We start from the raw sequence: 22216 nt of genomic DNA on the forward strand, positions 1-22216 counted from the left end.
GTGTCCTCTGGGCTCACCCGCAAGCCCGGGTCAGAATCCCCTCCCTTTTAAAAATTTTTGTTTGAGGGGCGCCTGGGTGGCGCAGTCGGTGAAGCGTCCGACTTCAGCCAGGTCACGATCTCGCGGTCCGGGAGTTCACGATCTCGCGAGATCTCGAGTGATCTCGCGTGAGTTCGAGCCCCGCGTCGGGCTCTGGGCTGATGGCTCGGAGCCTAGAGCCTGTTTCCGATTCTGTGTCTCCCCCTCTCTCTCTGCCTCTCCCCCGTTCATGCTCTGTCTCTCTCTGTCCCAAAAATAAGTAAACGTTGAAAAAAAAATTTTTTTTAAATTTTTGTTTGAGAGGCAGAGAGAGAGAGAGAGAGAGAAGCTAAAGGAGACTTCATGCTCAGCACGGAGCCAGACACAGGGTCGGTCCCATGACCCGGGATCATGACCCGAGTTGGACACTGGACACTGGACCAACTGAGCCACCCAGGCGCTCCCCCCTCCCTCTGAAAAGCCGATTAATATGCCGGCACCCAATATACTACCTTGTTGATCCACCCTCTGTCGCTGAGTTGTTTCCATTTCTTGGCCATTGTGCATAATGGCGTGGTGAGCTTGGGTGTAGACATATCTGTTCCAGACTCAGCTTTCCATCCCTTTGAGCACACCCCACGGTGGACTTGCTGGGCCCTTAGAGTTGTGTAGTTTTGAAAATAAAAACAATTCCTGCTCAAGTCAGACCTTAGGTCTCAGTCTACTTGAGGAAATTGACACAGCCTAGCCTCTCTGTTCCACAGGAAGAAAAGCCCCAGGACTGGAGCTCACATCCCTGACCCGCGACCGTGGCCTGAGCCCCTGACCTCTTCTGCACACGAGGACACCGGCAGCAGCCCCAGGGCATTGACACGGAGGTTGAAGGGGACGCTCAGGCAGTACGCCCAGGGCACGGAGGGTGCTGGGTGAACTCTCAGAGCCTCCCCTAGTCCTTCCAAGTTTACAAAAGGTTTTTTTTTTTAAGTTTATTAACTTTTGAGAGGGAGAGAGAGAGAGAGAGAAAGCGCATGAGCAGGCAAGAGGCAGACAGAGAGGGAGACACAGAATCCGAAGCAGGCTCCAGGCTCCGAGCTGTCAGCACAGAGCCCGACGCGGGGCTCGAGCCCACGAACCGTGAGGTCATGACCCGAGCCGAATTCGGACGCTTAACTGACTGCGCTTAGGAGGCCCTGGTACAAGCATCTTTCATTCCCATTCTATAGGAGTGGAAACTGAGGCTCGGAGAGCCACCCCCTGGAAGGGCCAGGACAAGACACCGGCCCCTCCAGCTCCCCGAGCAGCCTTCTCTCCACCCCCCCCCCCCCCCCCCCCGCAGCCTCTCTCAGCCTTCCAGGGAGCGGAGGGGCCAGGGGCTCACAAACAGCTCGCTTTCACTCTCAGGCCAATGAGAGCCCAAGAGGGGCGGAGAGAACAAAGAACCCCCAGGGCCTCACCTCGCCTTGCATCTTCTCCCAGGGCCACCTCCTCTGGGTCCTCGGGCCCACCCTGCCGGAAGACCTACCCCAGGAGCTCTCACCAGGGCCCAGGGGGCACAGCCCCTCCCCCACCTTCTCTTCCCAAGGTGCAGGAGCCCAGCTCCTGAGCCGGTGCCCACAGGGTGCCTCCTCCGTCAGGGGGCTGCACGGGGAGTCCCCGCTCGTCCCTGCTCACCCCTGCTCTGGACCTTGCTGGGTGACACATCAGTTGCCCCCCACCACTGTCCCCCTCTGTGATGTGGCAAGATCGGACGGGACCACCCCCAGCCGCTCTGTATTCTGGGATTCTCAGGCCTGGAGCCTCCTTCACAGAGTTTATTTCCAAAAGGCTGACCACTAAGCAACGGGACAGAGACCAGACAGACGCCTCTAAACTCCTGTGGCCACCTTCACTTCCCAGAAAACAGGTGCCTGGGGACTCTCCTCCCCAGAAGGGAGCGTTTAAATGGAAAATGTGGCCCCCACTCCCCCGCCCCGCCCACAACCGTGAACACAAGGACGCGTCCTCACCCCCACACCCAATGGGACAGGGGCCCCAGCACAGGTTCCGTTCCCCTTGCACCCCCACACTGATCACCCCCGGCCGACAGGCCTGAGCCCCGGTCGCCCTGCTTGCAGGCTCTGTCCCCAACCCGCACTCCCACCCCCGGGGACATCCTTCCTGGGTCTGAGCCTTGCTGGGTCTCATTAAAAGGTGACCCCCAAGGGCATGTTCCATCCCTTTGAGGACACCCATCTCTGCCATCAGCTGCCATCTCTGTCCCTCCGGGAGATGTGAAGCCCGCCTGCAGATCCTCCCCCAGCGGCCAGGCCAGGCCCCCCACCCCCACTCTGCCTTTCCCATCCCAACCCCAGGGGGTCCGGGGCCTCCCGCAGCTGCCGCCAGCCAGGATGGACTCTTCGGTCCCAGTTAAATTTCCCCCGCCTTTTTGATGTCACATCCTGTCCCAGCCTGCTTCCCCGCCGCCGCCGCCCTCCCCACTCCCGCGCGCGAGCGTGGCGCGCGGGTCCCTCTGCGCCACCCGGCCGCCTTCCTCGCAAACTTTTGGCACCCCCCGCCCAGGCGCGCCCGTGCGGGGAGGGGGGGTGGGGGGGGGAGCGCGGGAGGAGGGGCCGCGGAGGGCCGCGCCCCGCCCGCCCGGGGACAGCGGGGACAGCGCGCAGGACGCGCTCGCCATGCAGAGCGGAGGCTCCGGGTGCTGAAGGCGCGGGGCCAGCAGAGCCGGGAGCGCGTCCGCGTCCGCGTCCACGCAGCGCCGGCGCCAGCACCGGGGCTCCTGCATATGCCAGGACGGCGGCGGTGGCAGCCAGACATGCAACCGGCCCGGAAGCTCCTCAGCCTCCTCTTCCTCGTCCTGATGGGCACCGAACTCACTCAAGTACGTGCGTCCAACGCCATTTTCCTCCTTGCGAGCGAGGGAGCGCGGCGTCCGCCCAGCGCGGGGCCGGCCAAGTCGGGGAGCGGCTCGCAGCTCCGCGCCCCGGGTGGGGAGGGGGCCGGAGCGCCGCGCACCCGGCTGGGAGGGAGGGGTGCAGGCCGACGGAGACCGCCACCGTGCGCCCCCACCCCCGGAACCCCCAGCGCCGGCCCAGCGCCGCGGGAGGAGGGGGTGCCCCTCTCTCCTAGGACCCCCAGCCTCCCACCGCCCCCAGAAGTTCAGAGGGCGGCATGGTGGCACCCGGGTCGGGGGAGACAGAGCAGGGTGTCCGAGCTCCTGGCATTTCCAGCCGAAGCTCTGAGTCCCACCCCCCCCCCCAGCCCCCTACTCTGGAGCCTCCTGTGTCTCTGCCTTTGGGTGTAATGCTGCCCTTGGGGCTCCCCCGAGCAGGGGGTGGCAATTGTGTCTCCGAAGCCAGACCGGGAAGGACAGGCGGCGGGAGCAGGGCTGGGCGCATTGTGCACTCAGTGTGGAGGCTTGGGGGGTTGTGGCCACATGCGCGGCGTGAAGCGTGAGTGCCAAGCGAGGGCCGTGTGCGCGTGTGGGGACCGCTGGGCGTTTGAAGCGGGCTCGCTTGCCCACCCCCACCCACCCCCCCACCCCCCCCCCCCCCCCCCCGCCCCCGAGCAACGTATCAATAGAATGCCCGTCTCTAGCTGGTATTCTCCATCTTAAAAATCCGTTTCGGAGATGGCAGGTCTGGGAGGAGGAGAGGGCTGTCTGGGAGCGCTGGAATGGGGGTGTCTCCTTGGCAGCGGGGTGCTGGGAAGACGCTGCCAGCTTCAGGAGCCAGGCTGCTCGGGGGTGACATTAAAATGCCCTTTCGATGGTGCCGCCGTGCCACGCTAGGAGCTGGAGACACTGGCCCTTTGGAGCTGCGGGTCCAGGGGGCGGACGGGGCCGCCAGCACCTTGCCGCAAGCCCCCAGCGGCCCCTGACCCTCCCTCCCTCCCTCCCTCCACCTCCCTCCATCTCAGGAGAAAAGAGGAAACAAAGAGAGAAGAGAGGGCAAGAGGAGGATCACGGAAGAGAAGGCTCTGGAACAGTGTTCCCTTGTTCTGCCTTGAGGCCCTTGCCGGCTCCCTGGCTCTGCCCGGGAGACGCAGCCACCACCCCGGCGTCGCGAGGGTCCTGTCCCAGCCGCCCTCAGAGACCCCTGCCCCGGTGCCATCGGGCGGTCGGGTCCCCTAGAGAGGTGCCGCGTGGTCTCCGGGAGAGAAGTTTCCTGGGCGGTGGGGAGAGCCTGGCCGAGGCCGGGCTGGTATAGCGTGGATGGACAGTTGCACACGCGCACGCACGTGCACACTCACACATTCACACTCCACAGACGGGAGCACACGTGGGCAGCAAGGAGCCAGGCAGGTAGTGAGTAGAATGCGCCTTACTTAGACGTTTTGGGAGAGAGAATGCTGGTTGTCCGTGGCCCTGGATGTGGCTGCCCCCAGCGCCCTCCGAGCCTTAACGGCCTCCTCACTTCCAGGCACCCCGAGTCTCCATTCCCAGACCACGCAGGCTTTTTCCTCGAGAGGTCTCCTCCTCACGTCTGTGTAAAGATCCCCTGTTCTTGGAAGAAACTTTCGGTCCGACTTCAGCTGGAAGCTCTGTCTCGGTGGCGAAGGCGTCTGCCCGGCCACGCTGCCGGTTCCGGCCCCCGGGGGGTGTCAGCCAAGCCCTGTGCATGCACACGTGCCTCCTCCTCCTCCTGCTTCCGGGTCCCCTTCAGGACCCAGGTCAGCGCCCCACGACCGCGCCCTCCCCTGGGCCAGCCAGTGGGGGGGCTGATGTTTTCTGAGGCCTGAGGCCGAGCTGTGGGATGTCTCAGGGGACTGTGTCCCTTGGTGCAGCCAGGAGGCCCGGCCCCTCCCTCCCTGGGAGGTTAGAGAGTCCCCTGTGGGAGGCCGATCGTCCCGTATCCCCGTGGGATCTTAGAACAAAGGCTCAACCAGGTAAGCTCGCTCCCGGTTGTTCCCAGCCTGTGAAGGGTCAGAGAGTGGCCACCAGTAACCTGTGAGGCGGGGAGTGGAGTGGGGAGCAGGTGTGGGCCAGGGCTGGGCTGCGGTCAGTCTGAGAACTACTGGCACAACCACGCTCCGAAGTCTTGCTCTCTTGATCCCAAAGTAATCCAGCCCCAGGCAGCCAGGTGTCATGAGCAAAGCCAAGTGCGCTCGTCAGTGGCTGAGATAAGCAAACAGAGGGCGGGCCAAGCACCGGCGGCTGAGCCGCGGGGTGTCTGTCTCCCCCCGACACCCCCCTCCGTTTCTCTCCCACTTTCAGTAAGTGGCCCCCATGGCCACACACACCCCCCTTCGAGGCCTTTCCAGGGACGTGCCCGCAGGGCCCCAGGGCCGCTGCGTTCGCGGGTTAGCCCGCGTGGAAGCGGGAGCGAGTCAGGAACGTGGGGCTGGTACCCGCGCTTCGCGGACGCTGCTTGAAGGGTGCTCGCGGCCGGGCGGGGGAGAGGAGCGCGTGGCCGAGCCACCTGTTTTCCCGACAGCTCGCGGATGATGAGCCGCGCCACCGAATGCCGACCAGTGACGGACGGCCTACTACGTGCCAGGCCGGTGGGTCCAGGTGAAGCTTGTCCTCAGACAGACAGGCCTTTCTTGGCCTTATTCCGTGATTTCCAAAGAAAGGCTGGTGCTTCGTGCTTCCTGGGAAGGATTTTGGGAGTGTCCCAGCGGGGCACCGGGGAGCCGCCCCCTCCCTCTTGGGGGAGTCAGGCTGTGGGGCCTCCTGGGCTCAGGCCTACCTGGTCCACCGATAGAAGCGTGCTGCCTGCATACGAAGCTGTGAAATGGCCGGGGGCTCTGCAGCAACGACCTTGACCCCAGCTGCCCGCGCTTGTCCCCCGACCCCACCAGGCGCCATCGAGGTGACCTTGAGGGAAGCTCTTAACCTCTCAGCCCGCACGTCCGCCTTTTCGTAACCGGATGACTCTGGAAGAGGGGGCCTCACACAGACCCTGTCCTGCTCGGCCGCTGACTCGCCCTCCCCGGCTCGTGCTGTTCTCGGACGCCAGCTGGTCAGGTTTAGCGCAGTCAGACCCGGGCTCGGGGTGTGGACGCGTCCGAGCCCTGTGGTCTGGCGTCTGGGCCGACAGGCTTTGTGGGACCCGAGGCTGTGCAAGGGGCAGGAGACCGTGTGGGCCCAGGGCTCTGGGGTCGGAGCGGGGCTGAGCGTCGGGGAAGGTGGCGGCCTCGGTCCTGAGGCCGCTCGAGCGTCCGGCCGTGAGCAGGCGGGGAGGGGGGCGGAGGGGCTACACGGAGGCCGGCCGAGGCAGGAGGGAGGGTGTGCGGAGGAATAGGATTTGTTGCAACAGGGACGCAGAGCTTCTGTTGTCACCGCGAGCCCCGGGCCGGGCTTGGCCTTTCTTAAGGACGCGAGCCCCCCACGCGCACACCCGTGACGGCCTTCCGGCCGTGAACAGTGAGCAGAGTGCCCTTGTGGCCTGCCGCCGCTGTGGCTGGCACGGCCGGGCCGGGAGCCGGAGCCCAGATGAGAGCAAACCCCGGCCCCCTTTGGGGAGGGGTGGGGGTGCTGTGGACGGAGGCGGGTGTCACAGAGCAGCTGGTGTGGGGGTTAGCCCCCAGAATCCCACCGGGACCCATCACTTCAAATCCGTTCTCTCCTCCTGAGATCCCGCCGGTCCCACTGTAGAAAACGCAGCCCGCTCCCTGAGCCGATGTAACTAGACTGCAACAGCCCCATTGTGTGGCCTGCTCTAGACTAACCTTGGGCCGATGACCCCACTCACCTGGACTCCCCCACGGGTGCCCTGGACGCTGGAGTGCGAGCGGAGGCGGGGTGGGGGTTCAGGAGCACCGGGGTCTCCTCCCAAACCGGTCAGTTCACGACACACGGCATGTAAGGCTGCCGGCGGGTTGGTAGGCCACCGGAGAGGAGCCCTCCGGATTCCCAAGTGGCCGCCTTCCGGGCAGGAGGGCGCCATGACACCCGGGGCGGGGGGGCATCAAGCCGTAGATCATCCTCGCTGACGGCTGCTTCAAGTCCGAAAGCAATGTGCTCCTCCCCGCGCTGACTTCAGCCTTCCCCGATAAAAAGAAAGGTAATTTTCTGCCTTGGGTTGTATGTATTACTAAAGTTATCAGGCCCTGTAATCAGTATTAACATCACCGTGTAAAGTAATACAAAACTAATTACAAGCTAAACTGAATTAGACGCATATGGCAACCGTGAGCCGGGCTGACAGGGACAGGAACCGATTTTCAGCGGTGGAAAAAAGCACCGAGGACGCCCTGCGTACCCCGAAACCGGCAGCCTGAGGGTCCTTGCCACGGCAGGGCCACTTCCGCTGGCCAGTGCGGCTCCCACTGGGGCTGAGGGAGGGGGCAGCAGGTGGGACCCGAAAACACCCATCCCTTCACCTCTCAGGCGACCCCCCACACACACATGAGGAACAGGGGCTGACACCAGCAAGGGGGGTTCCTGCGCCACGCTGCCCACCAGGAGCGTCGCCTGGAGCAGGAGGCGGTGAGGCCAGCAGACCGTGCCGTATCCCCGCCCTCAGAATTAGGGAACCGAGGCTGGGGGAGATGACGCGGCCCGTCTGGCGGCCCAGCGTGTAAGTGACAGACCCCTTCGTGTGCTCCCAGGTCCATCTGACGCCTGAGACACCCGAGCTCTGTTTCTCGTGTTTCTGTTAAGACGGAGTGAACACATGAACCACGGAGGGGAGGCTCGGTGCCACTGAGCAGCCAGCAGGGAGGCGCCTGGGGCCGAGGCGCCAGACCCCCCGAGCTTCGCGGAGCGCCCCTGGGCAGCCCGTCGTCTCCCGCGTCTCCCGCGGCGGGGCCCCGTGCGCTGCCTGCTCCCACCTGCCAGCTCGGCTTCTAGAAGTGGGGACAGCAGGGCACGGGAGCGTCTGGCATGACCCTGACCTTGCAGAGCCCTTCCCACCGCGAAGGGCGGGTGGCCTCGAACAAGTCCCCGTGTCCACCCACCGGGCGTTGGAGAGTGCACGCTCTCAGGGACAAAATGGGGGTCCGGGAGGGAGCTCTACGTCTGCTTGACGGCTGAGCCCAGGAAGCGGGCAGGGACACACACACACACACACACACACACACACACACACTCAGCTCCGTGCGGCTCTGGGTGTGATTCAGACAGTACTGGGGAGGAGGGACCAGGCCCCGCTCGGGGGCTTCTGGCAAACGCAGCTCCCCCTTCCTCTGTGCTCAGGTTCCATCCTGGGACACCTGCCAAGTGACTGGGGTGAAGCTGCCGTCTTAGCTCTCGGGCAGTGTTGGAAGACGCGAGCTTTCCAACCCGCTTGCTCTGATCCTGGCCACAGGGGTTTGGCCTGTGTGCTCCTTGTGTGCAGTTTAACGACATCTACAATCTGGCGGCCAGGAGGAGAGTGGGTGGCCGCACCGAGGCGCATCTCCTGGCTCCGTCCCCATTCAGATGCGCGGGGCGTGGCGCTCACAGAGAGCGTCTCGCTCCGGTCCTGCGGGTTTAGGGGTTTAGGGAGCGGGCGCGATGCCCTCCGGGAGCTTGGACTTCACGGCAGAGACTCCTCCAGTGTGCAAAATGGCTCTCATGGGTGGTTCCGGAAGGACACGAAGTTACTCCCTCTGGCTCTCAGTGATGGTTTGGGTGTCTGAGGGTCGGAGAGGAAGCAGAGGTATATTTATAAATATTATCAGTAGTGGACTCAGCACCCCAGGGTGTTGGTGCTAAATCTGACAGCGAACAAGGTCCCGGAGAAGAAACAGAGGCAGGCTTTCAGAAACAATCCGCGGCTCTCAGACGTGAGTCCCCGAGCGCCGGCCCCGCCAGGTGCAGGAAAGTTCCCGCTCCCTGCCTAGGGGCAGAGTCAGACTCGAGCGAGTGGGGATGTGGCATCCAGGTACTCGATTTCTCCAGACACGACACCTCCCTTTGGTAGAGCTGGCTGGGAAGGTTTCTGAGGCGGAGTCCTAATCTCTTGGAGGCGGGGCTGGGGGCGGAGCGTGTGCTCTGGGAGGGAGGGGCGTCGGGCAGCACCCTGGTCCTGCAGACCTGGCCTTCTGAGCCATGTTGGAATCCGTGAACCCGTGTCCGGATCAATGACTTAAATTCAGCAGAAACCAGACTGCTCTCCTCAGTCGGTTATGGTCACTTCCCTTAATGGGCGATAGGAAGCGGTAATGTCTGGGGGGCCCCCAAAATCCACGTGCTCAGCTCAGAGGGCAACGTGCCTACAGGCCATCCCGTCCAGGGCCTCCAAAGCGCCACTCCCAGAAGCGGACCCCATTTCCGCTGGGCAACTGAGAGGACACATGGCCGTGGCCTCCCGGTCTGGATGCAAGTCAGTCTGAGGCAACGTTTATGAAAGCAGCATGGAACTTTCCGGAGGAGGAGCAGAGGGTGTGGGGGGCCGCGGGGAGGGGCCATGGGAGGTCAGCTCTCTGAAGGACAAAGAATCGGGACTGGGGGCTAGAAGGGGGTGTCGTGGCTGAGGGAAGAAGCGGCCCTGGTGACAGCTGCGGGTCACAGAGCACTGTCCCATGGGGAAGTGGCTGCTCTTTCCCGGGGGGTTGGAATAGACACCGTGAGTCCCAGATCCGCAGGACCTCAAGCCCGCATGCATGGACGGCGGAAGGAAGGGACCCAGGAGGAGGCTTCGCAGCAAGATGGGTCGGCTCTCTGCTCTGCAGCCGGGCTAACAAACGTCCCAAGGTGCCCGGCTCCAGACCAGACCTTTCGCTGTTGCAGAAATGTTCTTCCCCAGCAGGAGAGTGATGGAAAGGGCGCACACAGGGTGAGGGAGCAGAGTAGCCCCACGTGGCCCCCTAACCCTCTCCCATTTCCGTCTGCCCTCCCTCTCTCCTCCACCCCGGCTATGTGCGGATAGCTTCAGAAAAATATGCATGCTTCTTCAAAAGACTTTATCTATTGGGGCGCCTGGGGGGCTCCGTCGGTTGAGCGTCCGACTTCGGCTCAGGTCGTGATCTCACGGTCGGTGAGTTCAAGCCCCGCGTCGGGCTCTATGCCGACAGCTCCCAGCCTGGAGCCCGCTTCCGATTCTGTGTCTCCCTCTCTCTCTGCCCCTCCCCTGCTCATGCACTGTCTCTGTTTCTTGAGAGTAAATAAACATTTAAAAAAAAAATTTTTTTTTTAATGTTTATTTATTTTGAGCTAGAGCAAGTGAAGCTGGGGAAGGGCAGAGAGAGAGAGACAGAGGGAAAGAGAATCCCAAGCAGGCTCCTCGCTGTGCAGAGCCCGACACGGGGGCTCGATCCCACGAACCGTGAGATCATGACCTGAGCCAAAACCAGGAGTCCACCACTTAACTGAGGCACCCAGGCGCCCTGGGAAAATGCGCATGCTTTTCCACAGCAAAAGGGCATCCAAACTCTGCTCTTTGGGGCTGTCCCTTTGCCAAGGCCCAGACCTGAGCGAGTCCCTACTCTGGGGACCTGTGCTCTGTCTGTAGAACGGAGATGCTCCGACGTCGTGCCTCCTCGCGGGCCACAAGCCGGGAGGCAGGACCTCCCAGGGCTGGACCATACCACGAGCGGCAAATGCCTGCCGTCATAAGCTGCCAGCCGGCAGTGTTTTGTCATAGCGGCCGGAGCAGACGGACCCCGTGACGTCTGACAGGCAGAGGTGTGCCACGTTTCTGAGCTCGGTCCTGGAAACGGCCGGCTCCCCACATGACCTTGACGGTCTTGCCGTCTTCCCGAGCCTGACGCGGCAAGAGCATCGCCCATGGGCGGCCGCGAGGATCAAGGGACATGATGCAGCTGGCGTGAGGGCGTCTGGGGCACAGCACCTGCTCAGTTAGTGTTACGGTGGCTATTGAGAGTGGTGAGCGTAAGTGAGCCCTTGCTTCCAGGGAAGCCGTGTGGAAATTGGGATTTAAATTCCTCCTCAGGAACATTTGGGGTTGGCCGACGCCAAGGATCCTTTAATCCAAATGCCTCATTCTTCAACAATGCACAGTTTGCTTTCGGAAGTACTGTGTGGCCTCCCAAATCAAATTACACTTGCTCAAGGCTTCTCGGATGACCCTTTCAAATGCATTAAAAGCAAGAGTCTCTCCTACTGAGTCATGGATTCCAGTCCCTGGAGAGGACTTTGGTTTGGGATTAGAGGAGTCAGAAGTGACTTACCTCCAACCCCCAGCTTGTCAGAGCAGCGGTGCAGGGCAGGGCATGGGGTGCAGGGCAGGGCGGCAGGGGTGCAGGGCAGGGTGGAAGGGGTGCAGGGCAGGGCGTGGGGTGCAGGCAGGGCAGAGCAGCAGGGGTGCAGGGCATGGCAGCAGGGGTGCAGGGCAGGGAGGCAGGGGTGCAGGGCAGGGTGGAAGGGGTGCAGGGTAGGGCATAGGGGTGCAGGGCAACAGGGCTGTAGGGCAGGGCATGGGGTGTAGGGCAGGGCAGGGCTTCAATCGTGCAGGACAGGGCGGCAGGGGTGCAGGGCAGGGCGGCAGGGGTGCAGGCTCACTGTGGGTCAGGAGCAGGGCTATACCCACCACACACCCCTGTTCTGTCTACACACGCCCTCTGGGAGGGAGGGATGTGAATGGTGCCTCTGTTTGCGCCTTTATAAACACTGAAAGGGATGCAGAGGTGGTGAGGAGGGACTGACAGGCGTCAGGCTGGGTGCGAGCCAGCTGTCGCCCCAAGTTCCACTCAAATTCTCTGACCTCCAGGGTCGGCTCGGCTCCCAGGCAGCTGTAGCACTTCCGAGGCACCGTCCACAGTTGGCAAACCCCGTGGGAGTCACCCAGAGCCCGATGTTTACAAAGACGGCCTCCCAGCCACGCCTCAGGGGACGCCACAAACGCTCCCAGCTCCCCGGCATGGCTGCAGGGCTCACGTCCCCAGGCCGGCCCCCAGTGCCCGTGCGCGGAGGGTCGAGGAGGGTCGAGGGTCTGAGGGGGTCCCGGGCGGGTGGAGCCAAAGCAGCTCGTGGGTCCCGGGGTCCTCCCGCCTCCCGAGTTCCCCGGAGCAGCGTCGGCCCCGTCGTCGCAAACTACCTGGTCTTGGGTTTCTCAGTTGAGGAGCCCGACAGACGTGGTGCCCTTCAAACTTCCTTTGTTTCCTTTTTTAATTCTTTCTATCTGCCCATCTGGACCCTCATCCTCCTCGAATGGGGCTCTGGTTGGGGGGGATTACTTTCCTGTCAAGCAATACCTTCTGAGCACTTGTGCGTCCATATCAACAGCAGCAGCTGTCACGAGGGGCGGCAGGGGTCCCCGGGGGCACGAGTCCCAGCCCTGCCATGCACTTGAGCCCTGGTCACTCAGCGGAGGGGGCCTCCCGAGTGCGTGCTGTCTCCTGCCAAGCGGGGGTGACTGGGAAAGGCACCGTTACCGGGCGCCAAACCCGCTCCCGCACTAACGCGCTCCGTCTTCACGGTACCCCGGAGAGAGAGGTTACTGTTACCATTAGCGAGCCCGTTTCCCAGATGGGCAAACTGAGGCACAGCAGGCCCAACCCCTCGGCCGGGGTCTCACAGCTGGTGGCAGAGCCAGGGCTCAAACCCAGGCCGCCTGCCCTGAGTCTGCGTTCTCTGTGCTGAGCGGCTCGTCCGAGACGCCTCTCTCTGGCAGCGGCGTGTTCGCCACTAATAATAAGAGAGTTTTCATTCACGCTCGGTGCCCGGCCATGGCGAGTGTCCAGGAATCGGCTCCCGTGTTGGCGTCGCTCCTGTCCCGGGCTGCACGGCAGGCTGTACCCAAGCCCTTGCCGCTTCTAGATGCACGGCCCGAGAGTTCCGTAGACTGGGTTGGGCTCGACTGGAGATTCTTTCCGCCAAGGAAGCGGCCACTGCCCGCAGTGGGATTTGAGCGCGAGTGATCTGGGCCAGCGTAGCTCGTGGCCCTGAATCTGCTGGTCACGCGCTGGCAGGGGAAGGAAGCTGAGCTCCGGTAGTCGCGTGAATGCTGCCTCTGGCACCGGCTTGCGCGTGTGGCCTGGTGTGACCTGCACGGGCGGGCTGGCCGCGGAGCCTGCAGTACCCGCTCACACTGGGAGGTGGCGCCCTTCCCCAACAGTTGGAACCGGCCACCTGCACTCCCTGGTGCCCCTGGGGAAAACAAATCAGGAAACCCTTCAGTGGGGTCTCACACAGGACCATCCTGGCTGTCATCGTCCCCTCTCCCGAAGGGGATGGAACAGAGACAGACGCCCTGGGAAGGTGGTGTCCGTCTCCGATGGCCCCGGGAAGGCCGGATCCTTCCAATCCCCGTCCGGGAAGGGAGATTTATTTTCACCCAGGCAGAAAAGAGTGTGGTGAGTGATCTGGGGAATGCTTCCCAAACTTCCGGGGGCGCTTAGTGGGAGGGACTGAGGACGGACGGACCCTCCATCCCCTAAAGGCTCCTGCAAATGCTAAAGCCGCGTTCAGGTGTTCGACCCAGTCAGCCCCGTGCCTCGGAGACGTGCGCGTGTCCTGCCGTGATGCCGCGGAGGGCTGGGGACTTAGGCCAGGCTGCCCTGACCCTCCACTTGGGCCCCAGGACTCGGGCTCCTCTCTTGCCCCCAACCACACACCCCAAGGCCCCGCCCAGCTCCACACTCCTCATGGGCCGGGCACCTTCAGCTCTCCTGCCCCGATGCCTGAGCCCAAACCTAAAGGCAGCTCCTGCCCTGCCCTCGGACCCCTCCCACCCCAACCCAGGGGCCCACACTGGTGGGTGCTGCACCTGCCAGGAGGCTCCTTTCCTCCCAGAGGCCTTAGAGCGCCTGCCCCACCTCCCACCCCCCATCCCCCATCCCCCGGGATTCCAGAAAGCCCTCCCCTTTCCACCCTTTTCCTCGCCCCTCCCCTCCCGGCGCTGGGGCTGGAGACCCCTTCCCGGCTGGGCTCCAGTGCGGGGGCGGCAGGGTTGGCGGGGAGCGTGGAGCCTCCACCCCCCAAGTAGGTCCAGGGCAGCGAGGGCGAGGGCTGAGCGCGCGACGGGGTGGCCAGCGGGGGTCCCAAAGGGGTGCCCAGGCCTCGCTCAGTCCGTCCGGCCGCCGGGAGGGAGCAGCAGCGCCACCAGTCTGGACGCTAAGGCCGCCGCGATTTTAGGACTTGGGGGCGGTGGTCGGCTCTCCTCCCTGAACACCCATCTCAACCCCTTGGCGACTGGGGTTTGCAGGCCTCGCTGCCAGCAGCCAGGGGGCGGCGGGGAGCCGGAGCGGAGAGGAAAAATCCACCCATTTCCTGGGCAGATTGCGTCGGCCGCCGCCCGTCCGTGTCCCCGCCTCCCGGCCGCGGCCCCCGCGCGCAGCCCGCGCGGCGCTCAGAGCCCGAGCCGGAGCCGGAGCCCGAGCCGGCGGCGAGGCGCGGAGCGCGGAGGGGCGGCGGCACCGCGGACACCGGGCAGCGGGCAGCGGCCACCGTCCCCGGCGCCCGGGGCGGCGCAGCCATGGCCGGGGCGCGCGGGGCGGCGGCGGCGGGCGGGCGGCGGCGGCGGGCCGAAGGGGCGCGGGGACTCGGCCGGGCGCCCCTGCCCGCCGCGGTGCCCGCCGCCTGAAGGCTGCCCGGGGGCGCGGAGCCGGCGCCGGCGCGCGCGGGCGCAGGAGGCGACTCGAGGCGCGATGTCGGTGCCGCTGCTCAAGATCGGGGTTGTGCTGAGCACCATGGCCATGATCACCAACTGGATGTCCCAGACGCTGCCCTCGCTGGTGGGCCTCAACACCACCAAGCTCTCGGCGGCCAGCGGCGGGACGCTCGACCGCAGCACCGGCGTAAGTCCCCGCCGCCACCCCGCGGGCCCTCCCGCCCGCTCCCTCCGACCCCGACCCCTGGCTGGGCGGCGCCGAGCGGGGGCGCGGGGGCGCGGGGCCAAGGGCACGGGCAGGGGTCCCCGGCGGCGGCTCCCCCCCACGCTACCGCCGACGGGGGTGACCGTGCCCCCCGCGCTTGCCCCGCCGGCCCGCACCCCGCCCCGGTCCCCCAGGGGCGCGCCTCCTTCCTTTGCCGGGGTTTCCTCTCGGGGCAGGGGGCCTCAGGGACTCGGAGGCCTGGAGTCCGCATCGACTGATATTAAGTCCCTCGCGGACAAGGTCAGGAAACTGAGGCAGGGGACTTGGGGACTTGTCCAAGGTCACTCAGCAAGTAAGGGGTGGGGACGCGGTGCTCCGCCCTGTCAGGGCTGGTCCAGCCAGGGCTAGAGCGGAGCCCGCCCTACTTTGTCAAAGCCAGACGGACTGCCGGAGTGGGCCAGCGGCCGTTGGGGGAGCTGGCGGCTGCGAGTCCCCAAGCCACGTCCCTGACGGTCCCGGCCGTGGTGGCCAGGGAGGGTGCAGTGGCCCTGGGGGGCACTGCCTGTGGAGCTGGCCCCTCCTGTCCCCTCTGCCCCTCTGCCTTGCCTCCCAGGTGGCTTTTCCTCCCTCATCAAGGCCTTGGGGGGGGGGGGGGGAGGGGGCGGGTGGCGAGTGGCCGGGGCGCCTGTGGGCAGGCCTGAGTCGGATGTTGGCTGGAGCCACTGGGAGGCAGGCCGATAGGGAAGCAGCCCTGAGGGGAGGGGAACGGAGGAAGGAAGGACCCCAGGCGGGCCCCTCCTGGTGGGGAATGAAGGGGGGCGGGCAGGAGGCTCCTCTCCCACCTGGTTTTTGCTGCCCTGGGCACAGGTCTCCGTGTGAGCCCCTCCTGAGACCCTTGTCACGTTCACCTGCCGTTTCAAGCGCTTCCTTCCAGTGCTCTCATAATGACTTTGCTCCCGGGTCTGGGTCCTGAGCCTCTGGGGTTGGCAATGAATGAAACAAATGTATCCACTACTATAGGTTCTCCTCCCGGGCCAGGCTAAAAATAGCAGGGAGGTGACCTGAGGCGCCCGGGCAGGCTGCCGGGGAGGGTCTGTGCTCAGGGAGTGTTTTCCCACAGCAGCGTCCACCCTGTGCCCCTGGCGCTCGGGACCCGAGCCGGGCGGCAAGGTGACACCGGCCACACACGGCTCCGGTTCCTTGGTGGGTCCTTGGGCATACCCCGGGACCGAGGCTGGGTGTGAACGCCATGCCGCCAGAAACTTGGTGACATCCACTGAAGGACCGCGTGTGGCAGCCGGGTCGGAAGCCTGGCGCTTCCTCCGGCGGCCTCTGCCGGGGTGCCGGGGACGGTCGGGGCTCGGGGCGTTGCGGCTCTGGGCTCGGGGCGTTGCCGCTCTGGGCTGACGGGCGGCTGGATCCCGGGTTCTGCCGCGGGTGCCACATCCCTTCGCGTCAGGGACGGCGGAGCGAGGCTGCGCCAGCCACCCCTGCGTGCCTTGTGGGGAGGAGATCTTCTTTCCGAATTACGTGCTGCGAGTGAACCAGCCACTTGCTTTCTTGCCTGGCTCCTCGCCGGCTTGCGGCCTCTTCCCTCCCGTCCTCCTAACCTATCAATTTGGTCAGATGCCAGAACTCCAAACATTCCTGGAATTTAAAAATCCCCTGGATTGGAAAAAAAAGAATTAAAAGAGTCGTGTCGGTTTCACTTCCTTCTGGCCCTGGGGACCCCGATAGGAGATCGCCCCTTTGTTCTCGGGGGCCCCTTTCCCTCCCCGTGGTCAGAACGAACGCGTCTTTGGACCGTTTCTGCCCTTTTTTCCCGGAGGCTGGACTCTGACAGTCCTCCCCGGGTGTCTTTCCTGCTGCACTGCCTTATGGTCTGACCTCTCTCTCCCTCTCACTCCCTCACCACCCCCCCCCTCCAGGTGTTGCCCACCAACCCCGAGGAGAGCTGGCAGGTTTATAGTTCTGCCCAAGACAGCGAGGGCAGGTGTATCTGCACAGTGGTCGCCCCCCAGCAGACCATGTGTTCACGGGACGCCCGCACGAAACAGCTCAGGCAGCTGCTGGAGAAGGTGAGTCCGCGTGGGGCGTGCGTGTGTGTGCGCGCGTGCGTGTGTGCGTGCCCACACCAGCACCAAGGCTCGGCCAGCCTGCAGGGTCTGTCCTGCTTCGAGACCTCCCTCTTTCGTGGCACGTCCACACTCAGAATGTTTGTGAACGCGTGACTGAGTGAATGGATGGGTGCAGAACCCCCAAGGATGGCCCAGGAGGAGACGAGTAGACCCCGCCGGTCGCTGCAGGCTCCCCTGAGGAGCCACGTGCGCGCACTGGGTCCTCACCTTTGCACCCACTGCGAACGGCACCGTGTGGCTCAAATACACACTCGGAAGCCATCGTTGCAAATGATCTCCACGAGGATCATGTAAACTTGGTGAGATTTTTCACCCCGTTTTCAAGAGTGGAAGTCAGAGGGTGGACCACCTGTCCCGAGCCAAGCAGCTGGCTCTGGGGGGGAGGGGGGGGCCGGCACTCAAACCGCGGAGCGGTGCCCCCGCCTGGCGTCCTCCGCCCCCTCCCAGAGCTGTGCACGCACACACACCACCCACGGACACACATGGACACAACACGCACAGGCACACGCACACGCCATGCACAGGGCCACCTACACACCCCCCCACACACCACACATACCCTGTGGACATCCCACGTACACATCACACACGCCAGTAAAACTGTACGTTGGCCGTTTTTGAGGACACGAGGGGAGGCGCCGGCCGAGCCGTGAGGGTCTTGGGGCAGGTCAGGGCGCTGGCAGGGGGACTGCCTTGTGGTGCTAGGTCAGGACCTTTTCGTTTGGGCCCCGCCCAACCACCACCCCTCACAGGACCACAGGCCAGGCAGGTCCCAGTTTGGCCTCAGTTTCCCGAAGTGTGGAGGGAAGGGGGCGGTGAGCGATTGGGGGGGGGGGGCGCTCCCAGCTCTGCTCGTGGGGAGGAAGAAGGGAGGCGAGGCTCTGGGCAGCCCCGGGCTGTGGCTCCCGCTCCCCTTTAAGGACAGTGTGGTCTCTGTTCTCATCTCTAGCCCACCCAGTACATCACTTGCAAAGAATTAACGTAAAACGCATTTAGCAGATTCCACAAACGTTCATTAACACCAAACTAGACCAAAGCCTAATTGGGCCTTTAATTATTCAGAATTGCAGAGGCAGGAGGTGGAGCTCGAAGGGGCCTCTGGGACAGCTGAGGCTGGGCTGGGGGGCGGGGATGGGGCGGGGCCGAGATGGGCCGAGGGGGGCGGGGCAGGGGGGGTCGGGCGGAGGGCTGGGCTGGGGTGGGGGGGCCCTGTCTGGGGGCAGGGCGTGGGGGGGGGGGGTCCGGGCTGAGGGGCGGGGCTGGGGGGGGCGCTCGGGCTGGGGGGCGGGGCTGAGGGCCCGTGAGGAAGAACTCCCAGCTCTTGGGGGAGGTGCTTTCTGGATTCCAGAAAGCTCTCAGAGCCGGTGGAGCGCCGGCCTGGGAGCCCTCTTTTCTGCCCACAGACGCCACCGCGCCACGGCTTAACGATTTAAGGCCCTATTTTATACCCCGGTGGGCACCGTGTTTTCAGAGGGCAGCAGCTTTTGTTGTAAGCGAGGGGGCTTCAGCGTTCTCGTCGTGGGGCCTCCCTCCGGTCGCCGCCCCCCACTTCTCTTGCCGTGGGGAGCGTGCACCGAGCTGTGCGGGTCTGGTGGTGCGTGCCGTCGGTGGGGCCAGGGTCCCAGCCGGTCACCTCGCGTCTAGTTCTGTGTCTCCCCGGCCTGGCTTCACGTGAACCCACCCGGGGGGCTTCCCGCGGTGGAGGCGTGGGCCGCACGCCCGGGGCTCTGACTGTCACTGGCCCGGAGCCCTTGGGAGGGGCCTGGCGGCAGCAGGCAGTGCCTGACCGCTAGCTAGCCCGGTTCTGACACGGGGCCGGGGGCGGGGGGGGGGATGAGGGGCCCCGGAAACCCACAGAGTGGAAAAGGCCTGCAGTGGGGGGGCCGGGGGCTCTGTTTCTGTTCCCCTCGAGGAAGCCACCTGCCCTGAATTTGGCAGCGTGGGTTTTGGAGTCCGCCCAGGCCTTGAATCGTGGCTGGCCGCCGTGTGGCGGCAGACAGTCTGCTCGACCTCTCTGAGCCTTATGCAGAAAGTGGGACCGGAAATAGTGTTCGCCAACCGGGGTTTCATCGAGTTTGAACGGAGTAGTGACGTGATGGGCTTAGCCCACTGCCTGGAACACTGAAGACTTTCAGTAAATAATTAGTGGTTCGTTAATCCCTGGAGGCCGGGAGTGTCTGTTGCTTGTCGCTGCCCCTCCCCCGCTTTCCCAGCTCCTGCTCCCACGCTGGGCAGAGCATGGGGGGGGGGGGGTCGGTGTCATTTAGCAGCTGCGTGACCTTGAGCTCGTAGGTCTGCTTCTCAGGGGCACATCCAGGGGCAGAGAGGGTGGGTGGCCCCGGGCCGGTCTTCTGGCTCACCTGGGAGTGGTTGTGCCCTCCCGCTTTGTGACCCGCCAGAGAGGAGGGTCCACCCTCCCTCGAGGTGGAAGAGGCAGCGGGAGAGTCGCGTTTTGTGTTAAGGCAGCTGGGTAGCTTGGCATCCTTAAATTTTGTTTTCTAAATCTTAAATTTGATCTTATTTAAAACTGGTTACAAGCCTTCCTTCCCTGGCAAATGAAAAGCCCGTTGTGCAGCGTGTGGCCCCCCTGCTGGCGGTTCGAGACTGGAGCCGGCGGACCCAGTGGCTTCTGCTCTGCCCACGGAGGCCCTTGCTCCTGGGGAATAGGATGTCCCAGGAGAGGAGGGGAGAGGGGTCTGGACCAGAGGCGCCATTTGTGTTCCTGCTCCCAGCATTGTGGCTGCTGGGGGGACACTCCCCACGTTATGATGTGTGGGCCTCATGCTGTGGTTACAGGAGTGAGTGAGGCCCAGCCCCCTCCCACCCCCCGGCTGTTGAAGCAGATGAGTGGGTTGCTGCCCTGCAGGCATGGCGCCAACAAGGTAGTGCTGTTTCCAAGCAGTGTGCAGCCACTCCTGGCTTGGCGCATCCTGGAAGCCTCCCCGGAGGAGGTGGTGTTCGGGCTGGGCTTTAAGGTAACCAAAACTCACGACTCTTCTCAAAGGGAGTGCCGTAGTCACTCAATGTGAGGAGGTGAGACAGCTGGTTATTCAGCGCGAGGAGGGCAGGGAGAGAGAAGGTAAGAGAACAAATATATTCCAGGTCCCCGTAAAACGTCTAAAGAGAAAGGATCAGAGAGAGTCAGAGTCACCCACGTGTTGTATTTTACAAACGTGAATTTTGAAACTGAGTTTGTGTGTTACTTTTAAATAACTAACCAAAAAATTCCAGGCATTTCAGAGTGCTGCAATGAGTAATATCAATTTTTCTCCCACTGAGAAGTCTTTTAGATGTGCTCTTTTATTTTATTTTATTTTATTTTATTTGTGGGGGTGGAGGATGCACAGGAGGCACAGAAACCGAACCACTACCAGCTTTTCACTGGCCAAGTCCGGCTACGTGTCATACCCAAATGATTCAGTTTCTAAAAGGGAGAGAGTTTTCAAAGGCAGTGGAGTATCAGAGCTGAAAGTTCGCGGTTGTAAAGGTGTCGTCCTCCCTCGTAATTGGATTGGACTCTGGGGAAAATGACCCAAACACCGCTGCAGCAACCCTGAGCTCCGTTCTGCCTCCCCACCGCCCCAAATGCCTGTGCCCAGGAGCACGAGCCACTTTCCCGAAAATAAAACGCTTCGGCAGGTGGCTGCACTGAAACTGTTTTCCTTTAAGCTCCCTGGAATCCTGTTGAATATTAAAGTTCCATCTTGAGGCTCGACTCAATTCTGATCTGCCTGCAAAGATGTAAAACAGTGATTATTCATTTGCTGGGTGATCGATTCCTGACTGTATGTTCGGAATGTACATGTTTGCAGAGCAGTCATCTACCTGTGATATCGCGGGGCGTGATGGATGGTGTGCAGGATGGGGAAAGGGGTTGATAGAGAGGCAGGGAGAACAGTTCTCTTGTTCCTTGGTTCCACGCTCCTGCCATCAGCCTTGGCAACAGGACGGCTGGGAGATTTAGGAGGAGAGAGAGGCTCTCCCTGGGGTGGGGGCAGCCCAAAGGCACTATTCGTCTTTCTTGGTATGCGTGCCTGCCTAACTGGTTTCATCCTGCAGAGTAGAGAGACTTAAACACAATCCCTGACACAGGGAAGAAAAAGAGCCACCCAGAGCCATGTGCCTGGAGCCGTGACCAGGGAGGACCTGACGCTCCCGAACCCCTGATTGGCAGCCCTGGCTGCAAGGAGCAGCATTCCGGAACGTGGCAGGCGAAATGTTTACCAAAGCAATTTGCTCTGTTTGGGGAGTCCTTGGTCATAACACTCCCCAGTGTTGGTGATTAGCTAGTAAATGATGTGTGGGCCGCTTCTGGTTCCCTGTGTGTTGGCCGTGTGGAAAAGGTCGCCGTCGTGCATTAGAAGGCAAACACGATGGGCGGGCACCTGCTACGGCTCCTTCCTTGAACCTGTTGCCCTTTTTGACAGGTGCAGAACATGTCTCAGTCCATAGAGGTCCTGGACAGGCGGACTCAGAGAGACTTACAGTACGTGGAAAAGATGGAGAACCAGATGAAGGGGCTGGAGTCCAAGTTCAGACAGGTGGAGGAGAGCCACAGGCAGCACCTGGCCAGGCAGTTCAAGGTAAGTGTGTCCCTCCTCCTCCGAGACCGGGCTTGGTTTCCCTTCAGGCTTCGCCCCTTCCCTCTGGAAATAGAAACCGGGAGCCCGGGAGGAGCCCGGCGAGAATCGCCCTTTGCAAGGGGGCCGCTGTCCTTAGAAATAGACAGGCAGCCTGTCCCCGCCCTGGTTTGGCGAATGACACCTTGAAAGGGGCGGGTTGAGGAATGGCTTTCAGACCCCCCGTGAGCTTCCGAGGCGGGGGGGGGGGGGGGGGGGGGGGGCTGCGGGGGGATCCCCAGACCTGGCTTCTCGAGCCAGGTCACAGATTAGCCGGGAAGGGACATGATTGGTCGTTGTCATTCTCAAGCTGCGGCAGGTAAATCACATTAGCCAAGGATTAGCCTCATTGATTAGAGCCGTTTCTGAGCAGGGATCACTCAGGGCAATTTTTCACATCTGACCTAATTTAGCTATGACAAGGCACACTGTAGATTTGCAGGGAAGAAGGAGAGAGACACCAACATCTTTCTCACTTCCTGGTAAGTGTTTCTCCCCCGCCCCCCCCCCCCCCCGGGTAACTCTGGACATTAAAGCCAGAGTTGGCCCTAAAATTATATATACATATGTAGAAATATGTATATATACATTTCTACCTTAGTCAGCTTCAAAATGTTCAAATTGAAAAATTATACGCACCTCAATTAAGGTATACATGCATGTTAATTAGCAATCTAGCCCAGATATAAACGAACAGGTCAAATTACACAACCCTGCTTGACTAGAAATTGCTGATGCTCTGTCTTCCTGTTCTTTTTATGCTAATGTTTTCCTTTGATGTGCTCCCTGCATGAAGCAAGAACT

The 22216-nt window shown here is 62.8% G+C and overlaps 1 protein-coding gene across 2 annotated transcripts in view; it reads left to right on the forward strand.

The window, feature by feature from the left end:
• Positions 1-2712: 2712 nt before the first annotated feature.
• OLFM1 (olfactomedin 1) overlaps positions 2713-22216 on the forward strand; it is a 36712-nt gene continuing 17208 nt past the window's right edge. Inside the window, exons 1-3 of one of the 2 annotated variants that reach the window (XM_047831522.1) lie at positions 2713-2893; positions 16584-16733; positions 21221-21376. In XM_047831522.1, coding sequence (XP_047687478.1) covers positions 2798-2893; positions 16584-16733; positions 21221-21376 — 402 coding nt within the window. In that variant the 5' untranslated portion in view covers positions 2713-2797. Of the gene's footprint in view, positions 2894-14395; positions 14638-16583; positions 16734-21220; positions 21377-22216 lie in introns of those variants that run through there. The other variant, XM_047831519.1, reaches the window with a different exon arrangement.

The sequence above is a fragment of the Prionailurus viverrinus genome, chromosome D4 (genome assembly GCF_022837055.1).
Source record: "Prionailurus viverrinus isolate Anna chromosome D4, UM_Priviv_1.0, whole genome shotgun sequence".
Classification (NCBI taxonomy): domain Eukaryota; kingdom Metazoa; phylum Chordata; class Mammalia; order Carnivora; family Felidae; genus Prionailurus; species Prionailurus viverrinus.